Genomic DNA, 21,157 nt, shown 5'->3' with positions numbered 1-21,157 from the left:
CTGCTTTCAGCAAGCAGTTGTACAAGGTGGATGCTTGCCAGAGGAGTGAAAATCCGCAAGTGCCACATTTGAGTCATCCAGGCAATCTTCATTGGTTGAATGTGCCTTCAGGTGACCAGCCATCATGCACTGTTTTCCTCCCAGGACACTTTCTCTTCCAGCATCAATGACTTGTCTGATAAAGGGGAGGGGGTTTGCAGACACATATATCCACAGAGTCCACATAAATCCACAGAGTCTCACAACCAGACTGGTTGTTCAAAGAGCCTCAAATAATTTTGAAGAAGTCTCTTGAAAAGACTCCCAGTTTATCATTTCCTTGCCATGACTAGTCATGGCAAGGAAATGATAAACTGGGAGTCTTTTTGCAACACTCAAGCTCATACTTCCTGCCTTCAGCCCCCAGGAAGGGGGTGGCAGACAGGCCCTTCCCTTGCTCAACAGCAGCTCTTCAACTGCAGAAGACATAAAGCGGGGACACTCCAACCCAGCTCCCATGCTGCTCTCCTCTCACTTCACCACTAGATCTCATGTCAGAGGAGACGGGGCCTCAAAGCACGCAGCTGCTAAAACTGCTGCTACTGCAAAACAGAAATCCTCCCCAAAACACAGAGCTCCAGATATGGGGAATAAACAGAATAGCCTCATGTTGGCACCGAAGCTGGAAATTAAAAATACTATGTACACATCATGCAAGTATACTGCCAAAGTAGAAGGCAGTAGTGGCTGAATGGCAATTCTCTTTTTTTTAGGTAGTGACATTACATTACCTTTTACAGCATCAACAGAAGTCCAGGAAATAAGGAAGCTATGGTAAGTTACTGATTCAGCAAACAAATGGGATAACATTTCAAAACAAATGCATACCAGAAATGTATAATTCACCCCATTCAGAATTATAACAACAACAAAAAAATTAAGACTAAAGGTCCTTTTAACCTGAAAGGATTTGGTATCAGCCAAATCCAAAGGATCCATGATGAACCTGAACAGTTGGCCTTAGCATAATACTAACAATTACAGTATAGAAGTAACAAGGTATGCAGCTTTGGCATTTGTAAGGAGAAAAACATTTTCCTACACCAGGTGCTAGAGAGCTCTGCCAGTAAACTCTCGTCTACATCCAGCAGCATCTGCTATTCCACTCCTGGGTCCCTGGAGCTGCTACTTAAAGTAACAAACACTTAAATAGAATATATAAGTAGTTTATGTATTTTTCCACATTACTTAGACTTTAATGATAGTTTCTAATTCTGCACACGTAACCCTATAAATAGGAAATACTTGTGAAAAATACCGGTATTTCCATCTTTTTCAGATGAACCTCTTTAAGCACTCTGAATAGCCATGGAAACCATAGAAAGTTGGTTAGATTATTCAGCTACACTCCCAAATTTGGTGGTTAGGGGGTTTTATGTGAGTTTGTTTCCTTTTTTTTCTTTTTTTTAACTGTACCTCTAACATTCCACAGTAGGCCACAATGAAATAGGTGTTATCTAAAAATTAATGAGAACAGTCTCTGTCCCAAAGAGTAAGATGCTGGCCACAACCTACTGACACAAGAGGTTTCAAAGAATTAGCTTTGGGTGACAAGACATCAAAGCCCGGAAGTACAAAGAGTTCTCTGTCAAGTTTTGGTCAATGTGCAGTTAAGCCACACAGACACTCTGATGCCACATCCTTTACTGCAGGCACGGCCCATCTCACTTCTGCTCTGCTTTTCGACTGCAGCAATGGTCTGCCCAGGGCTCAAAACCCACTGGAAGACAGCAACAAATTTTTGTCATAAAGACTGAGAAAAAAAGAAAGCAATGTCAAAAATCTTCTACAGATTTAGCTTATCATTAAAAGCTCCTCCAAAAAATGGGGTTCTGCAGGAAGAAGATGCTGTGCAGATTTTAGGACAGACACAACCCAAACAACAATGAAGATCTGTGACCACTGCCAGCAGGCAGGCCTTGGAAATCCAGATCTGTATGAACAGAGCTCCTTCAGAGTCTCATGATCACCACAAGCCCAGGTTCTCCAAGTACCCAGCACAATGGCACCCTGAAAGCCAGGCTGCTCTGGCAGGAGTCTGTCATTCTGCAGCAGGTTCTGGCTTCAAGTGCTTCTCAATCCAAAGGCTCCCACAAGTCAGGCAGCAAGCACAGCCAGCCCGGCTCTCTCTCTCTAGCTTTACGTCTCCTCACTGGGTGAACACCACAGTTTGACAACAATTACAAACACTGGACAAATATTTATGCTTTCCACAAATACTTACCATCAGCCAGCTCCCTCACAGTAACCCAACATGACACCATAGCGCAGACCAGCTGCCTGCTTTGCTCAGTGCTACTCTTCTGGAGCCCACCAAGTACAGTGCCAACTTGCCCAAGACCTGAAAATCTGCAAACCTGATATACTTGAAAACAGACTGCACCAGGATTTGAACTGCCTGGATGATGGCTGACTTGACTGGTTTCACAACAGCAGCTGTGGAAAGCTGTGTGGGAAATTTTTCTGTTAATATAGGCTATTTTAACAATCCCTGGCTCCCCCCAGCCTTTTTCCTAATGACGCCAGAGTTGTGGGTATGATCCCCATACAGGCCATTCACGTAAGAGCTGGACTCAATGATCCTTGTGGATCCCTTCAAACTCAGACTGATCTGTGACTCCTCTGCCAGCCACTAACTCACTCCTACCCCTGCTCCAGCACGCACCTCCTGAGCCCTGACAGTTCTTTCTTCTGCTGGGGGTGACCAAATAAAGCAACCTAGTGGCAAGTGAAAAAATTACATATGAATCCTTCTCAGCTGCTGATTTATCATGCAACAGCAGCAACAGCTCCACCATTTCCCACGAGGGCACAGTGCGCGAGCAGAAGGGGAAAACAGAGGTGAATGTTTTGCAGCTGTCCTACACACCTTCTCCCTTCTCTGAACAGATGTTTCCAGTGGCGTTTTCCTATCACCTCATTCGATGTGAGTGCTGTAGGTCCCTGCCAATGCAGGAATGTAATTTTGACATTCACCCAGTAAAGAGCAGAGGTAAGCAGACACATGACAGCCTTAGTTCCTGCAAACCACTTTTCCAAGTACAGGCAGGCCCAGACATATTGAACAATCCCATCTTACAATAGCCCGGGGAGCACCTATGGTTAACAAGAGTTAGGTTAACGAAACAGGATAAAAGCAGGCTTACCAACTTGTGCACAAACTATTGGCTCCCTACAATAAATGCACCACCAGCACACACTTAACACCTGCCACACACTCAAGTCTCAATTTTTGCAAGCTGTGATCCAATCTGATAAATCAGTAGAATGAGGTATGAGACTAATGTTAAGCACATGTAACTGTTTACACACAAAACTGAGAAGTAAGTGAACCTATCTTGCCTGTTGCTTTTATAGAGACAGTGAGATTTTAAGAATGTATTTTCCACATACGTTCCCAAAAAGATCTTGAAGGCTTTAGAAAATACTTCGTGCAGTCATTAAAGTGAAGAGTTTCAGGATCACTGCCCAAAATAGCCTATGGTATTTTTAAATTATACAAACCATAGGCAAGTATCAAGCTTATCACAACAAAGCACTTCCTTTTGGGAGACTTCATCAGAAATGGTAAAAATCAAAGGGGATAGGAGCACAATGGAGAAAAAAACCTGCATACTTTAATGAAATGAAGACTTAGCAGCTTTTCACTTCTTCCCTCCTAACTGACAGCCTAGTGAGAGCGTCCAGGGAGAATGCATGCCTTCCAGCCTGTCCACAGAGCACCAGAACATGCCTTCCTGAAGCTTCCTTTCATGGGGGCCTAGAGCAGCTTAGTTTTTCATGCACTGCTTGATTACTTGACTACCAGCATTATCTGGGCCATAAGGTTTGCAGACAATGCAGTCACTGAGCTGTTAATAGCAGTGTCTGTCAAAAACATCCAAATATCTACTCTCACAGCTACAGGCAGCATCCAAGGAGTCTGGACAGGGAAAGCAGCTAGCCCTGCATGAAAAAGATCATGAAGAGGCTACACACCTGCCCTCGCTTGGACTTTTGGTTTCAGGAAAGAGTGTCTAGAAGCAAGTATTTTGTTAGTGCACTGCTTCATGAAAACAACAGATGTCTGATGCCAGGTGTCCTGAGTGTTAGGAGCTGGTCTCAGACTATAACTGAAAACCTACTGCTGATACGCATTTTCCAAAAGCTTCTTCAACTGGTCACATGATTACACAGCTGTTTGTCCCTCTGAAGTAACTAAATTCACCAAAAAAGAGGCTTTATTTTGTCCTTTGTCTGACTTAACCGGCTTTCCACTGCCTCTTATTTAATATTCAGACTCACCATGTGACTTAAGCCAAGAGGTTTTGTGAACCAACATACCAGTTAATCAACTGATGACCTATTTTGAGAAGCACATCTCACACTGCAAACTGTGCAAAATTAAAACAGATTTCAGAGAAAAGTCACGCCAGCCCAGGCACTGCCTGAGAAATGCTTTTTGGCAAGGGTTTCCTGCCCTCAGCCACCATGGGGCAGAACTGCCATACATCACCAAGCAGCTGGAAACTCAGGCAAGAAAGCTACTCCGAGAGTTAAACTGTGGGTGAGCCACTGCCAGGCACCGGCAGAGCTGGAATTAAGCTGGACTGAGGGCGATAAGCTTCTGTCTCTGTGCAAAAACGTTACTAAGTGGTGACTCAGCTCAGCATTAGAAAATAACATCACTGCAAAACGTCTAAATTCAAGTCTGCACAACTGCTCTTCTCCTGATGATTTTGGAAAAATCAAGTCAATTGTTTAGTCTGACCTGAGCCTCACAGTGTATCACATCACCCATCTCCTCAGTAGCATAGCTACCTTCCATGAGCATAGACCATATGTATTTGACAGCAATATAAGGAAGACTGTCCATCCCTCTGGTTACTTAAATATGACACGGAAAAGAGAAAAAAACCCCCCACCTTCTAATTTGCCTGCTACAGTTCCCCAGGCACTCGTTCCTGGTGAGGCTTTCTTCTCTAGCTTAGACAGCCTTTTAACTACCTGGTCTTTTCTCCCTGCTCATCAAAGAAGGAAACCAAAACGTTTATCCTCAGTCTCATTTGAAGGCTTCAAGACTTTCCCTCCCAGCACCTAAGTTGTTCAGGGTCTTTTTCCCTGCAAAAAATTCGAATTTGCCCAATCCCTCCCAGAAAATCATGGAGTCCCACTGCAAACAGTCCAGCAAGCCACCTGACTCCTCTCCCCAGCACACAACCACAAAGGGGGTGGGACTTGGCCTCGCAGCACTCCACACAAAAGGTGGGCAACCAGCTAGATGGCTGTACTTAAAAAGTTGTATTAAACTTAAAAAGCGGTGTCATGCCATCTGGGTTGTACTTGCTTCAGTAGTAGTCTCCACTGCATCAGTCCTTCTATCTGCCTGTGTGCTTTTGGGAGCAATTTTAAATATCCTCTCAAGTCACTGAGGAAAACAGACCTGATCCTGAAGCTTCTCTGCACTGATCCCTTGACATTCCTCACTGACAGCAACCTCCACCTCCAACCAACCACTGATGACAGGTTCAGCTGTCCTTTTCTATAATTTTATATTTCACAGTTTCTCATCTGCAGAAAGTTTAAGCTCATGCTGCAGCCACTTCTCAAACTTTCACAGCAGAGGAGATACTAAAAGAGCAACTGGAAGATAGAAGACAAGTCAGCAGTGGCCAAGTCTCACAACTGGAGCCATCACTTCACACAGAGAGCAGGTTTTTTCCAGGTTAGCTCTGATGTTCGAGACCAGGACTCTAGAGGTAGAATGGTACATGGTATAACATGGTACATCACCAGGTACAGAGAACAAAATGCAGGGCAGTAACTGCCTAAGCCCATGGACCACTGGAGTGCAGAAGGAGTTAAAATTGAATATTCATATGCATTGACTTAAAAGCATGTAGCTGGAACAGCTGCTTTGCTTTTGAATAGACAGCTTTGAGCTGTTCCACAAACATGCTGTGTCTTTAAAAGATGGTTTCAGTACTGAGTCCAAGAGGACTTTATGGTGGAGAGTAAAAAAAAAAGACATTAACACTTTGTACAAAGTGACCAAAGCCAATAAATTGGTATAAAGCCTTAACTCTTTCTTATCCCTTCAAATAAAAAAAGAAAAAATCTACTTGTTCGAAGCATTGCAAAAAATGCTTCAGTTTAGATAACTGACATTCACAACATTCACACACTTTTCTAGACTAGCAGGTTCAAAGTGGAGCCTGCTCACATCCTTGTGATGCTTCTTGATGCCTCTCGATTCTTCTAAAAATGAGCATTTTTTAAATATAATGACTATATCTTCCTGATATAGGAAGTATTCCTGAACCACTGCTTTGCCAGTGACTGTAATAAGCCAAGAGTTCAAACTGACAAGACAGGTCTTTTCAGAAAACATTAAGAACAGTTCCAGTTAAAACTCAGTACCAGAGATTACAGGTTGTTGCATTTTGGATCAGTGCTACTGGACAGAAGGAAGAGCAAAGCTTTATGTTTTCAGACTGTTAACATTTATATGTTCAAATACTTGAGCACACACCATCTTTAATTGCTGGAAGATCCAATTAGTAAACTGCAAACATTAGATACTGCTTAGCCACTAATTAAAATGATGATGAGATCGCTCGTGTGTAGGACTCCCTTCAGAATGGTCACAGAGCCACCTTCTCCCCACATGCCATCATGGGCACACACTACAGCCCCCCACAACTCTGGCTGGCTCAATCCCTCACTGCCTCACACTGTAGCACACGCTGATGCTGAAGCTTATCTCCTGGATAACCTGAACAAGGCAGCAGGTCAAATCCGTTTGACAGAGTGGGCAACTGCAGCCTGAATGACTTGGAGGCCAGGCATTTACATGCCAAGACATATTAGGGCCTGCACAGTTGAGACAGGAATGGAAGCACTGTTGACTGGGGTCCTTGAGAAGGACACTAGAAGAAACCTAATGTCCAAGCATCTTCTCATGGCTAACTTGCAAACACCATCCAGCCCCAGCACGTGTTTGGGATGAGAGCAGTCACTAGCTCCAGAGAGACCTTCACCTTCTACCATAGTCATAGCTCAGGCTTTCATCCAATTGCTCCCCTGAAATAAGTATGTCTTTTACCCACAATGGTGAATGCATCTGTTGAAATGAAAGTTCCAGTAATGGGAAAAACATATCCTGGAACAACCACACTTGCAAAAATTAACCTAAAAGCAGCAGTAGTATTTAGATCCTTCTGCAGAAAAGTACTCCCTTGCCCTCAAAAGTGAAGGCCCTGCTCTTATATTGCCTTCACTCCACAGCTCTGGAGCTATGGGTATCTGAGGTGTTTCTTTGAATCCACAATACAACCAACTCATGGGATGCAAGAGAAGAAGTCTAAAAAAACAGGAAGCAACTGGAAATTAGGCAGGGATGAGAAAGACTATCTTCTCTGTTTTATACAGAGACAGGGAAAGGATTCCAATCTAGAAACGCAATGTCAAATGATACAACACTTAGAGAATCTCCCCATCTTTTGGACACTTTTCCTTCCGTTTCTGACCACTTTTGAATCCAGCAGTAAATTTTATCCTGCTATAGCAGGCAGATGGGACCTCAAAGATAAGTTATTAAAGTTTCCTCGAAAATAAGTGAAAGATTTAGTGGAGAAAAAATGATCTCTCAACCCTAAGCAAGGAAAAGGCTAAAACACATCTTCAGTATTTTCTAGAAGGGGAATCAGCACGAGATACCAACCTCAATGGACAAAGCTGCAGGAAATCAGGTTTGCTAATTCAATTATTCAGGAAACCATTTACTTAAAGCAAAACCTCCATGTTTCTGCAAACAGGGAAAACAGTCCTTCACCAAGCTGTTTTTCCTAACACATTTAAGTTAGGTCTTAAATACATAACACTACAATATACAAGTATATAAATATATAATTATATTTATATATATATATATAATTATATATAAACACTACAATATGCTACATCTGACCTCAGACAGATAGCTTCATATTCTATCACGATTAATAATAGCAGTGGCAGAGGTGTGGAAACACCCAAAGCTAAATGTTCAGGTCAAACACACTAAACAAACCGCTCTCACCCAGGAAAACCTTTTGCAGAACAAGAGATGTATTTTGGGGAGCACCATGTGGAGTGGAGCCAGGAACACCACTGGCCTCATCCCACTGCACTGTGGTACATCACACTACACACATGTCCTGCAATGCTCCGGTAACCTGAGAGGACACAAATCTGGATGAGGGTGACAGAACCACCCTTTTCACCATGTAATGGAAAGAGGAGACCATGGGGACAGGACTGCAAGCCCTCTTCTCAACCTGCAGGTACAAACAGGCAGCGCCAGAGAGGAAAGCAGCCCCAGAGTGCACAGGGACCCCTCTCCTTTCCCCAAAAGCTATGAGTCACAGAAGCCATAAGATGGGCCAAGGTTCACTGCTTTTTCCCCTTTTTTTTTCTTTTAAAAAAACCCCATCAGAATTAGAGGTCTGGATATAAAATGAAAACCTGATAATCTAACTTGCAGCACATCTTTTATTTATTCCACAGTATGATTTCTAAGTGCAGAACACTATTAAGGACATCACCCAAGATTCAACAGACCTACAAAAACAGCTTCATAAGCTTTAATAGCTACCAATTCTAATTGAAAAATTCATCTTCTTGAACAACCCAGCTACTACATACTGTCCCCCCAAAATGAATGTTAACGATCTAAATTACATTTATTTAACTCTGGAAAAAACACATTCATTGTAATAAAGATTTTCCGCAACAGCTGCTTTCTTTAACCATGATCTCAAATTTATTCTCTTGAGAATAACTACTGAAGAAAAGCCAAATATAAAATCCTGTTTCCTGTCAATTTAAGCAGAGTTTTTATGTAATCAAAAGCATTGTGGAGGACCAAGCCAAACTGTATTCTCACTACATTCTCAAAATAGGCCTGTCAATGAGACATGAGCAAAAGAAGAAACATTTAGCAAGTTTATTACAGCTCAGAGACCTAAATATCACAATTGTCTTCAAAGCAAGGTTGTACATTGCTCAATAAAAAACAACTGCAGAAATTAAAGTTAATAAACGGCCAAGTTCCTTCAAAGAAAGTTCCCAGGGTCTACTTGGCAAGGATGCAAGTCACACAGTACTGTCCATTAAGACAATTATAAATAATTTTGCAAATGCAAAATCAGCATAACCAAAGTACACGGAAATCTGGCAGCTTGCCGCTGCATCCTATAACAACAGGAATCTGGGCTGCAAAACTGAATGCATTCATTCTGACAGGCACCATCAACTAGACATTTAGCATGGTTTGACCCAAAAAAAGTACCAATCACTCATCATCTACTTCATACCAGGAAATTTTTTTGGAGCGAAAATTAATAGTCATGTTAACTCACAATAAAATTTTGATATCAGCTATAGACAAACAACAATTGCACGCAAACAACAGTTGCACTTAAACAGCTCAGAAAGACAACAGCAAAATTCTCAGTCAGTTCCAGGAAAGCAGATCCACAGAGAGGCATGCATAAAGTATAAAAAGGGCAAAAATACTTCCCACAAAAAAGCCTCTCACTACAGGATATAAAACACATTAAACTACTATATTTTAGGAAAAAATCAGGGACCTAACATGGGAGTTGTTTTGCATAACTCTTATAAAATTTTCATCTTTCCTCAAGCACTTAATCTCTGTTTCTGGACATAGGGCTAACTTCAGGGGAACACTGAGGGAGAGGCCAAATTCCTTCTTGATTTTCCAGCTTGATTAACAGTACCCACAAAATGCCTGAGGAAGCTTGGTTGAGACAGAATGAAGAACTTCTATGCCTTTTGTTTTTCTTGTGTATTAATCACGTTATACAAACATCTCCTCAACAAGGTTGGAATAAATCAAGTAATGAAGGCAAAGACCATTTTTCATTTTAAAAATGTGACACTGCATGCTATTGGAACATGGTTTATGCTGTTTATTATCTTAGCCTAAAGAAAGGTTATCCACACTACGTTTGCTGGTGTAACTCCAGCAATATGTCATATTTAGCATAGATAAGTCTTACATCAAAAGTAGTGCTTGAGCCAGCAGAATACATCTCCCCAGGGATTTCTGGGACTATGACTACATCTATCTTAGGGCTTTTGCTTAATCTTCAACAACATTAAGGAGTTCAGTTTATTTACAGACTCCAGAGTGGCACATCAATGTCAATGAAACACATTACTATCAGAGATTACAACACGGGGTAGGGACAGAGGCTTTAAGAATGTCTCAAAGGTCGGTCACGCTGAAGCCATGCCATTCACCACCGAGCATCACAACAGTTTCAAACTCTTGGTATTTAAGTTACTTCTCCAGAAGCTACACCAAAAAAAAAGCACAATGAAAATGCAAAACGCCGTGAACCACTGCAGTAACAGCACCTAGGAACAGTATTTTGTTGAGCTGCTCCACAACTTGTTTCACACGCTGCCAAAGTGGTTGTGCAACAGCAGTCAGGGAGGCCCCTGCGTTAAGAAGAATATTAGCAAATGTAGTTACTGCTGTCCCCCAGGTCCACAGGACTGTTTGGAGAGGCCGAGGGCAGCTCCCAGAGGGCAGGCAAGCGGATGTATGCTCAGTAATCCCTCCTGTCCCACTGAAGATTGAAAGAACTACACACAAAAGACCAAATCTAGCCCAGGATTTCAAACTATAGGAAAGACGTAAGATTTTCCCCAGGTGGTTCACACAAAAGCAAGAGAATAATCAGATTCTGAGGGTGGGCAGGGTGGGCAATAGAAATATCAATAGAATTAGGACATAAGGTGTTTAAATATGTAAAACAACAGGAATAAGCTCACTGGCTAGTCTGTTGCCGACAGAATTAGTGTGATGAATGAGTGAATGATAAATGTTGTCTTTCACATATATGATTTTAACATTTACAAGTGATAATATACTATGTAGAAATAGTGTTAAGGTAAAATATAGTTAAGTAGAAACAAGATTAAGAGTGAATCGTAACTTCGAAATAATTGTAGTATGTTGTGAAACGTAGTAATAAATACATGGTAATAAATGTCCCTTAAGTTGACAAACTACAGAGCCAGAAACCAGGACATCTTAAAGAAACAAAGATAAACCACATGCATCCCAGGAAGTTTGTTATCTCATCAAGACTCACACCTCCCAAGGAAACTGTCAGCTACAAATTAGGTTGGAGACTGGGGAGGCACCGGAGTGGGGTGCCTGCCTTCAATTCTGAAGCTACCCAGAGGAGCGAGGCGGCGTCGTGCTGGCGGGAGGGGGCAGAGATCGGAGAGGGGGGAAAGTTGAGTGAAGTGGAAATTACTTTCTGGGCTTATTGACTATGTTTAAAGAAGTACTTAAGTTCACGGTAAAATGAATGGAGCCGCGCCTCTGGCAGTATTGCTAAGCACCCCAGCGCTGTGATATGCCTTTGTTCTACTAATAAATGTTCAATATTATGCTACTGAAAATTCGGCTCGCGAATTCATTTATCTCAGTAGTAATGGGTTTCTACGGCAGAAACAGAAATTTGTGAAAATACAGCACAAAATAAAGTGCCTGGAGAAGGTGTCTAACATCACGTCAGAGACACAACTACTAGGAACAGGAGTCCTTCCCTTGAGTGCAGCCAAGAAGGAGATCTGGAAAGGGCCTCCCTACTGCCTATCTCCTCCAAGTCATGATCCTTCATCCATGGGATTGATTCAAACAGGAAAACAGGTGCACCATGGTAAGATGTGGAGTACCGAATCCTCACTGCACAGATACTGAACAGTGTAGGTCCTGCACCGCCCTCCATCACCACTTGCTCTCATCTCTCACTTCCTCTGCCAGCACCTGAGAACATGCCAAAACTCTCCACAAGCCGAATTTAAAGGATTTGTGAAAGGGTCTGAGGACTGATAGGCAGCCAGTGGTTACGAAAAGATCATTCCAATTCTTACACCATGTGGACTCATCTCCCCACCACCTGGAGCCAGTGGCTATTACCCAACTGCCTCCCGCAGCTCTAAAGGATCTGTTGCCCCTTTGGGAATTGCTCCTTGCTGTGCAGGGATTTGGGAAGGCCTCTCTCCCTGTCGGCGTCTCCACCCGCATGCCACTGCCCTGCTGCGGGCGCCGGTGAGCGGAGCGGCTCCCGCCTGCCCGCACGCACCTCGGGGGACAGCCTGCGTCCAGCCTCCCTCCCGAAACACGAGGGGAATCCACCCAGGAAACTGGCAGAAACACCACTGAGCGCACTCGGAGAGCCTGGACAGGCACGCCGCTCACTGCGAGGGCTGCTTTTCCTCTACCGCGCCGATGGCCGGGGAGCCTGGCGCGCAGCCCGGCCCGGAGCCCGCCGAGCCGCGGGGCAGAGCAGGGACGGCGCACCGGCCCTTGCCCACCCCGGCCTCCGCTGCCGCGTAGAGCGCCCACCGCCCCGGCCCCGCCGGCCGCTCACCCGGGATCTCGCTCCCCGCCGCGACCGCGGAGCCCCCGGGCGGGCCCCCAGCGCCGTGCCCGGCAATGTCCGCCCCCCGCGCCGCACACCTGCCGCGCTGCCCGCGCCCCCGACCCTACCTGGCCGGCGCAGCAGCGGGCGGACATGCTGGCAGAGCGGGGCGGCGCGGCTCCCTCCCCGCTCCCGCATGCAGGAGCTCGCAGGGCTGGGATGTCCTGGGCTGCGCAGGGCAGCGCGGGGCGCCGCGGGCGGAGCAGCACCGCCTCTGCCCGGCTGACGGCCCGGCCCGGCCCCGCCGCCCCGCTTCCGCTGTCGTCAGCCCGCGTGTGAGCTTCGCTACCTCGCTCCCCGAGCCAGCAGGAGCGGCGGCAGCTGCCATACGGAGGGTGGATCCGAGCGGGGCCATCCTCGGCAGGCTGTCCTGCTAGCGAGGACACTGCTGAGATCACCTGCCTAATTACATACCCACTAAAACACCTGGTTTTGAGTAGCTGGAATCTAATAAATTGACTGAATAAGGCATTGAAACATGCGGATCTTACGAGGCCGGGTGTCAAACTGAATTTTAACGCTGTAGTGCACCAACCCCGGTGCAAACTGCTTTTCCACATCGCAGGGCTGGCACGCGAGCCCGTTCCGCGTGGAAAAGCCATGTTTGTTCCAAGGACAGCTGTAAGGCCGTGCTTTCCTAACAGTAGCTGAGACCTTTCCTCGGTGTTTCCGAAATACATTCGGCAGCCTCAGTCACTAAGAACCATGCACAGTACTAGGCAGGAGTCAAGGATTTCTCAGCTTCCCATGTGATGATAGGAACTTGCAAAGCTAAACTCAGATATGACAAGTGTAAGATGAATGCGTGTTTACAAAGAGACTGCGTGAATCTGCTTATAGATAAGGCCAGAGACTTGTCGATAAGGAAATAACAAGAGAACCCATTAATCTCAGAAAGATTTCCTAATTGACATGGACTGCTGCTCCGCCAAGGTCATGCTAGACTCCTGAATTTTGTGAAGAACAAAGACTTAATAGAGTTATGAATATTACCTTCTCTGCCCAGCGTGGACTTAAAGCTAATTTAATGATCATGAACGGCTACATATTATGGAGACATGTAGTAGGTGGATGGGGAAGTCTGTGCTTTCACAGGACTCCTCTGTCTCCTCTGTGGACACTAACATCTAGCGACATGAATTTTCCACACAGATAGAAATTACTACTGCAAAGCTATGAAAAGTAGAAATTAAGGACTCTGTGGAAAGACTCCCTGTCCTTGACTGCTTTGTGTCCCCTGCGTGTGTGTGTGCATGCTGAAATATTTAATATAACTATTTTAAACTCTATTTCTAGTCTTAACTGCCCTTGCTTTAGGAATTCAGAGCAACTAAAAGCTATTACCCTGAATATGGGTACATATGTGTAGATAATGTAGCAACACCTACCAAGGAAACTGGGGTGGATTGCAGGATGTAAAAGCCCTTCCTCTTTCCTCATGTATGCAAACAGAGTTGATGCTTTAGGAAGTGGATCATGTGATGAATCAGTATTACATAATTTGGTTATGCTAGGGACTGAAGAGACCAGTTATCATAGCAGTACATTTAATAAAAAACAGACAAGTACTTTGTTTTTAATGGTGCTCCAAAAGCTGCATATATTCAGCTAGAGACAATGTATTTACCACTCTTATAAAATTAATTCTGTCAACCAGATGGTTATTAAACTGCAAAGGACACCAGTTTGTGGGCATCCAGGAGGCCCTCAGCACAGTTCAGGCACTGATGTGGCTGATGCTCCTGCTTTGTAGAAGCAGCAAAAGTCCCAACTTCAGGTGAGGACTCCTCGTCAGGACTGGGGCTGGAGGCTCAGCACACCTTCTCTGATTTATAGCTCCATTCCCCAGAAGCTGTAGGGACAGACTCAAGAATTGAACAACAGACAGGAAAGCAGCATGACCAGCCAACAGGCAGTGGAAAACCACTGGTGTGTTTAGCTCTGAAACACAGTCAGCTTCCCAAATAATGTGGTTAAGACATGGGAACACAAGGATCACAGCATAGTGAGAACTCAGCAAAACTGCAATCATCTTCTATTTCTGTTCCAGACTTCTCATACAATTGCAAGAAGCTGTCTGGTCAGGCTTTGCTTAATTTCCACATCTGCAAAATCAACTCAAAACATGAAGGAGAATCTGAGGTTTAATGCAAAAATGAAACTGTCTTACAAGGAGAGACTGGTGAAGGTGACACATGGGTGGAAGAGTATGAGGGGCTGTACCACATGCATGTCTGCGATAGCAACCAGCATTCACTGAGTGGGGAGCACCATTAATTCACTGCTCTATGCAGGTCTGTTATGCCAGCCAGTGCTGTTAGGAATAAATCCAGCCTCTGCACTGAAGAAAACAGCAGAGCTCTGTAATGTACTTTCCAATCAGTTAGAGCACCCTAGAGCTCTGGGATGTGTGCCTTGGCTTTTTCAGTAAAAATTCATCACCAGAAAGGCTTGAACTTCCCTGCTGTGTTGCTGGCAAACATTACGCAGACTAACAGCAAAGCAATGTGCAGATGTTACTACATGGAAAGAGTTGTCACTCAAACTATCAATGCATTTAGAATAAGGTTTATCCATCAAATATACATTCTAAAATCAGAGAAGGCTGATCTGATTTACTGGGCAGAAATCTTCAACCAGTAGTAATTCCTGCCTCAAAATCTTCCTTTTGGCAGGGGGCCTCTTTGAAGAGATGCTTATTCTGATTTAGGGCTTTCAAGTGACAGGGAATTCACAGCATCAGTAGGGAAAGGCAAGATGCTTTGGTCTTGCTTTGTATAACGAATTTTATGCACGCAGACTTACAGAGTTCTAATAAGTCAGGAAGAATGGGGGCATGGAGTGTCCCCATAGGACAAAAGACAGCCAAGGAGTACCCAAGAATGGACTTAAAACACTGATCTCCATTCAGGTGCCGGGGAACAAAGAAGGAAAGAAAACTCTGGGTTAGAAGTTGTAAGCATGGGGCAGTTCTCAGGAAAACCCCTGCTCAGAAGCCAGTTGTGCCCTGGGAGCAAACCATTTTCCTCACCAGTGTGTGCACAGGCAGAGTAGCAGAACCTGAAGCCCCTGGAGAATGTCACTTTGAGGCACCTTCAGGCAGCCTACAGGATAACCAACCCATTTTTATACATACCAGTGACCTGTGGCACATCAGCTTTGCTCAGGTCACCAGGACAGGCGTTATTACCCTCAGATGCCAACCGCAGTTTCACTTGCATTTGTTGCATCCTTGCACATATCCACTTTACTCTTCACCCACTCATTCCTACATGGATTATTTTTACAGAAGTAGAGGTTCTCACCATCCTCCTTCACTGTGAGAAGAATGCAGTATTACTATCTCTACAGAGAACTCCAAAGATGTTTGTGGTGAAGCAGAAAGCTTTTTGGGGTAGCACAGGGAAGTCATAACTTACCAAGAATGCTCAAAGACTCTCTGCTTCCTCAGTATGAAGCAGCCCAGTGTATTTTAGGATAAGAATATTAGGAATTGCATTGTTTTGTTCACATATTCTGAAATAAAGCTACAACTCAGAACAATGCTTTCAATGTTATGTAATTTAAAGTTTTTTCATAATTAAACGTTTTTGGTTTGTGTCAATTGGCAAAATGAAGAGCACAAAAAGTCTGCATCCAGTGAGGAGGAGAAATATGCCACTTGACTGTTTTTCAGGTGAAATGAAATATGGCGATTTTTTCCAAATGTAAATGCAAGCAGAAAGAAAACAAACTAGATTATTACATGTTGTGGTGGTCACTTCTGTAAATTTAGAATTTGTACGCCTGTTAAAACAAAAAAGGCTTGAAATTGCTTTTTAAGAAAATGGGTATTTTGCTTGAGCCTAGTAGTTAAGACAACAGGCAAAAACAAGATTATGGGAAGGAGGAGTAATGTCTACGCATGTGCACATACATGCTCTGGAAACCACAACTGAGATTCCCAATTGGAGTTCTGACACAGCCAATAACAACCTTACTGTTTGCTACAGTTGTTTCCCGTGGAAAAGGTATTCCAGTACAGGGAAGCACTGTGCAAAGGTGTGAGCAGGCAGCAGAAGTAACTTACTCATCACCTGCAGTTTTACTTGTGGGTCACTGCAAGACCATCTATGTCATGCAGTCTAGGTGGCTAAAGACCATAATAAAGGCATGACTTTCTCCATTTTTTCCTAAATGTGCACCAGTACCTGGATTATGGACCACTTCTCCCCACATTCTTGTAGGTAGCCAAGGCTTTCCAGAAGCCTTGGCCTTTGGACATCTCCCAAAATCCAGCGTACCCTAAGAATCATGCCAGGAGCAGCTGGAACAGCACAGTATGTCTGAGCTGTGGGCCTGACAAAAAGAAAGTTGGAATATCCCAGTACTTGTTACTGCTGTGACTGGATGATCACCCTTATGACTGTGCATGGAGGTTGGGGAGGCACCGCGAGCAACCACAACAGCAATGTGAGCACCCAAGGATCTGCCAGGGCAAGGCAAGAGCAGCCTGAAACTATAAATCCCTGAGGTAGGGTGATCACGGAGACTATTAGTGGATGTGGGGCCTGACACACACATGTAACTACCCCTTCCAGAACAATGGGTTGGTCATAACACAAAATTGTGGTATCTTCCTCTATATCTTTACTAGTGTTTTGTAATTCACACAAATATTTTCTGACTGGTAGCAGTTACTGATTTCTAAAAAATTATCCATGCATTTAAGTATTTAAATTTGGTTAGATTCTGGTCAAATGAAACTTGCTGGACTTGAAAGAAAGCATTGCAAAGCATTTGAAGAGTTTAGTATTAAAAAACCCACAAGGCTGGTATTCCCAGGCAAATTTGCTTAAAGAACCTTTCTTTTGAGAATGATAGTTTAATAAACTGGTTGCTTAATTGTTTTTCCAATCCAATGTTAGAGTGGATTACAATCTGCATTGTCTGTTACAGAAATGCATCAATTACACATTTCTGAGCAGGTTAATTTTTAGAAGTGAAGCACAGAAGTGTGGCATTACACAGCTTTGCACTGAACTCCCCAGTACTGCATTTGCACGCTCTTCATTGCCCCTTTATAGCACAATGACATGAAAGGCCACTTAAGAAATGCTGTTTTTTCTAAGCCCCCTGCCACTGGATGCAGCACAGCATTTCCTTCCTACTCAGAATTTCATTGCATGATGTCTCAGATTTTCAATCACAGCTAATACCTTTACCTTAGGAACAAGTGACGTGGACATTTAACTTTGGTGATGCTGAGGAAACAGTGTGCTGGGTAAAAAGAAGACAGCAGTGTATCCCAGCATATTTACACATTTCAGACACTCAGGTAACCAGCCAGCAGCAGGCAGTCTGGTGCTGGCTGGGAGGCACTGAGTCATAATGGAGTTAATGAGTGACAGATGGAAGAAGGGAAGCCTGCATATCCTCAAATTACCAGATAAGGTCAATATAGAGGGTCTACTAAAGCAGCTCTACAAGAATATGAGGTTAAACAGACTCAAGCTTATAGACAACCTGGTTCTCCATCCTTACAAGGGACTTGAAGCTTGCAGAGTGATCACTCTCAGAGAGAAAAGCCAGCGCTAGGTTAAGGTCAGTCAGTTGTTACTATATCTGACCACCTGCCTTATTTTTCTGTTGCACACAGCCTCTAGCAGCAGGAAAAACTAAGCCAGTTGTAAATCAGTATTTCAACTCCTGCAATTAAGTCTGATAGATTAAAATCAGTTTCTACCATCATATATAAAGATGAAAACCATCTTTATATAAAAAGGCACTGTCTTTCTGCAGTGCTGACTTTCTTGGGATGCTGATGTGGGAACACTAGAGGAAGCTCCTGAACCTACAGGTAAATTTAGAGTAACAAGAAAAGGGCAGTTTTACATTTGTCAGCTCAGTAGTAGACTTCTTCAGGACTGTCAGATTGCAATAATTAATTATCTGTTAAATTTTTTTGACAGTGAACTTTTTCTTTTAAAAAAATAATTAATTTGCAGATGACAGGTCCATGCAGGACAGCATAAGTATTCTTTGAGGGTACCTGCCTACCAGCTGGGCCCAAAGTAGAGATTTCCCCAAATCAAAGCACACAGCTTTGATATAGACTTGTTATGTAACTTGTCAGTGCCAAAGGAATAAATCTCCTGCGGTAGGCAGTAAAGTACACAACACTCATACATTCTAATTAAGAGTAAAGTGCCTCATCTTCTTCCAGCTCTGCAGATCATTCTGCTTATATCACAGTAACGAATACCGTTACTATGAAACTTGCGGGGCACAATTTGAGCTGGCAGCACAAGAAATGGTTACAATGCTAATGGCCTCTGTGCTGTCCACAAAGCAAGCCCCTCAAAAAATCCTTGTGCAGGACCTGCCAATCTATGGATTTGATTCTTTGGAAGAAAGAGACAGAACCCTCCCCAGCACCCTGTCCTTTTATTTGAAAGAAGTTTCTAAAAAGAAGTAAACAGAAATTTTCTGAATAAGTTGCCAACAAAGAAGAAAAAAAGATTGGAAACACTAGAATGGAACACAGAGATGACAGGAGTCCAGTTCAATAGCATCACAGCTCTACTTAGGAAAACCTGAAAATGAGAAATTGGCATTATGTGATCAAAAGTTTGGCCAAATAGAGTTCTCTCACTAGCAAGACCAGAGCTGCTTCAAGAATCTTCCTGGTAGTGGTGGGCTACAGGAGGAATCAGTCTAATTTCCAGAAGGTCTTCCAGAAGACTAGGATCAACAGGTGGTTTTCCTAGGCAGTGCTGAGTTTTGGAGCCAAAAGAGACTGCAGCCGTGCAGGTCTTTTCCACAGCCAATTGCCCTACTGGATATCAGCAAGGTGTATGTCAAAATACACCCTGCCAAAAGTGTTCAAAACACTCTGTTCAGCTTTCTGAGAAGTTTTTCTATTTCAACCTGATAAATCATATGCAGACGTATCCCTGGTTTATCCTGTAATAAAGAGAACGGAGAGAATAGCTTAACTCAGAGACAAAGCTGACATATCTGAGTATAAAATACAAGGGGGAGGAGAGGGATTAAAAGAAAAACAGACCCAATAACAGCCTCTTTTGTAATGACCCCTTCCTTCTCCTGGAGTATTAAAAGGTTGCAGGTGAAACCTGCTCTGTAGAAGAATCATTACACTGGAGCACATGGAGCATAAACATTTGTGCACCAGAAGAAATGGCTAAGTGAGCAGTGCACATGCATTCAAGAGACAAAGAACAGTAACAAAAGCCAAGGATGACTGGTAAAAAGAAAGAATTGGCAGTACTGCCTGCAGCGCATCAAGGCAAGGCCACACCATGTATAGAAGAATACCAAAAATGCAAAACAACTCTATGTTACAACTCAGCTCTGAACCCTCTTTGTCAAAACAAAAAGGCTGCTAGGATCACACAGCATTGGCATTAATCAAGAACCAGGGAGACAGAGGAGGATGTGATTACCACAAGTAATCATGGCATCTACAAGAAAAGGAAATCAGTTTTGTTTAAAACAGAGAGTACCTTTGTGTATGGTGTGCTCACACAATGAGTTTTATTATATTTATTGTGGTAGCAAAGTGGAAGAAGAAAATAATGTTCTAGTTCAATTATATAAACAATACCAGTACAATGCATAGAAGTCACTCAAACTCCATCAAGTCTCATGGTAAAAGCCATCACGTATATTCAGTAAATTGATGTGAGTAGAAACAGATTGTCAATGCTGAAGCATGATTAACATGATTTAGAGCTTACAAACAAACCAAGGCACAAATTAAACAGTATTTAGATGACTAATTGCATGACTGCATATTGTATTCACCACAAGTCCCAAATATTTCTTCCAGAGTTCTAACCTAAGTCACAAAAGTTAAGTCAAACCATCCAAAAGGCTGAGATTAAGAAAAATATTGTGCTGATCCTTTCTCTAATCTTATTTTACTCTGTGCTGCACATACATTTTATCTGTGTACACCATCACTAAGAGCAAGGCAATTTTAGTCCCTGACACAGGCAGCTTCAGTCAGCTCCACTCAATTGAAACAACTCAGCTGAACTCAAGCGAAAACAAGACTTACTGCACACACTCATGGTATAGAACAGGCCCCAACTGTATATACAGAGCACAGTATGCCAAATTGCTGTGTGGGAGCTGGAAGGAAACAACTCCTGAACTTGTATTATATAAAAAATTGCACTTTTTGAGCCTCTGCTGTGGCATACACACAAACAAGACAATGGTCTTGGTCACAAAATATCCTCTCACTTTGTTTTGCCAACTGACAGGGGCAATTTAAAGGACACAGACACCAATGGAAAGAACGACTTATTTTACTATGAATATTAAGGCAACACAGAAGTAAAATGATACATTCAATAAAACAATAAGCTTACTACACACTTGGCTTTAGCAACATGCAAAAGTAAGCAAGCTAATGCAACTAATCATTACTACACAAGAGAAAGGATAGTGATTTAGAAAGATATATCACCCCTTGCCTAAAAAGTTTACCATCATCCAGAGTCTAAAATTGCTGGGGAGCCCCATTTCACAGTGAGGACCTGGAGAGCCCTTCCTGGCAATTGGGAAAATCCTACACGGTGTGTCCACTCATAGATGAGGTCACCAAATTCACCCTGAAATGG

At 43.3% G+C, this 21,157-nt stretch overlaps 1 protein-coding gene across 3 annotated transcripts in view; it reads right to left on the bottom strand.

The window, feature by feature from the left end:
• Window positions 1-21,157, bottom strand: part of SERINC5 (serine incorporator 5) — a 50,127-nt gene extending 28,970 nt beyond the window's left edge. Inside the window, exon 1 of one of the 3 annotated variants that reach the window (XM_042028846.1) lies at window positions 21,024-21,157. In XM_042028846.1, coding sequence (XP_041884780.1) covers window positions 21,024-21,059 — 36 coding nt within the window. In that variant the 5' untranslated portion in view covers window positions 21,060-21,157. Of the gene's footprint in view, window positions 1-1,455; window positions 1,480-12,595; window positions 12,922-21,023 lie in introns of those variants that run through there. The other 2 variants (XM_042028847.1, XM_042028848.1) reach the window with 2 other exon arrangements.

The sequence above is a fragment of the Corvus kubaryi genome, unplaced genomic scaffold, assembly GCF_017639235.1.
Source record: "Corvus kubaryi isolate FWS band 111438036 unplaced genomic scaffold, C.kubaryi_AGA036_p1.0 37308, whole genome shotgun sequence".
Classification (NCBI taxonomy): domain Eukaryota; kingdom Metazoa; phylum Chordata; class Aves; order Passeriformes; family Corvidae; genus Corvus; species Corvus kubaryi.
This window is presented reverse-complemented; position numbering and strand designations above follow the sequence as displayed.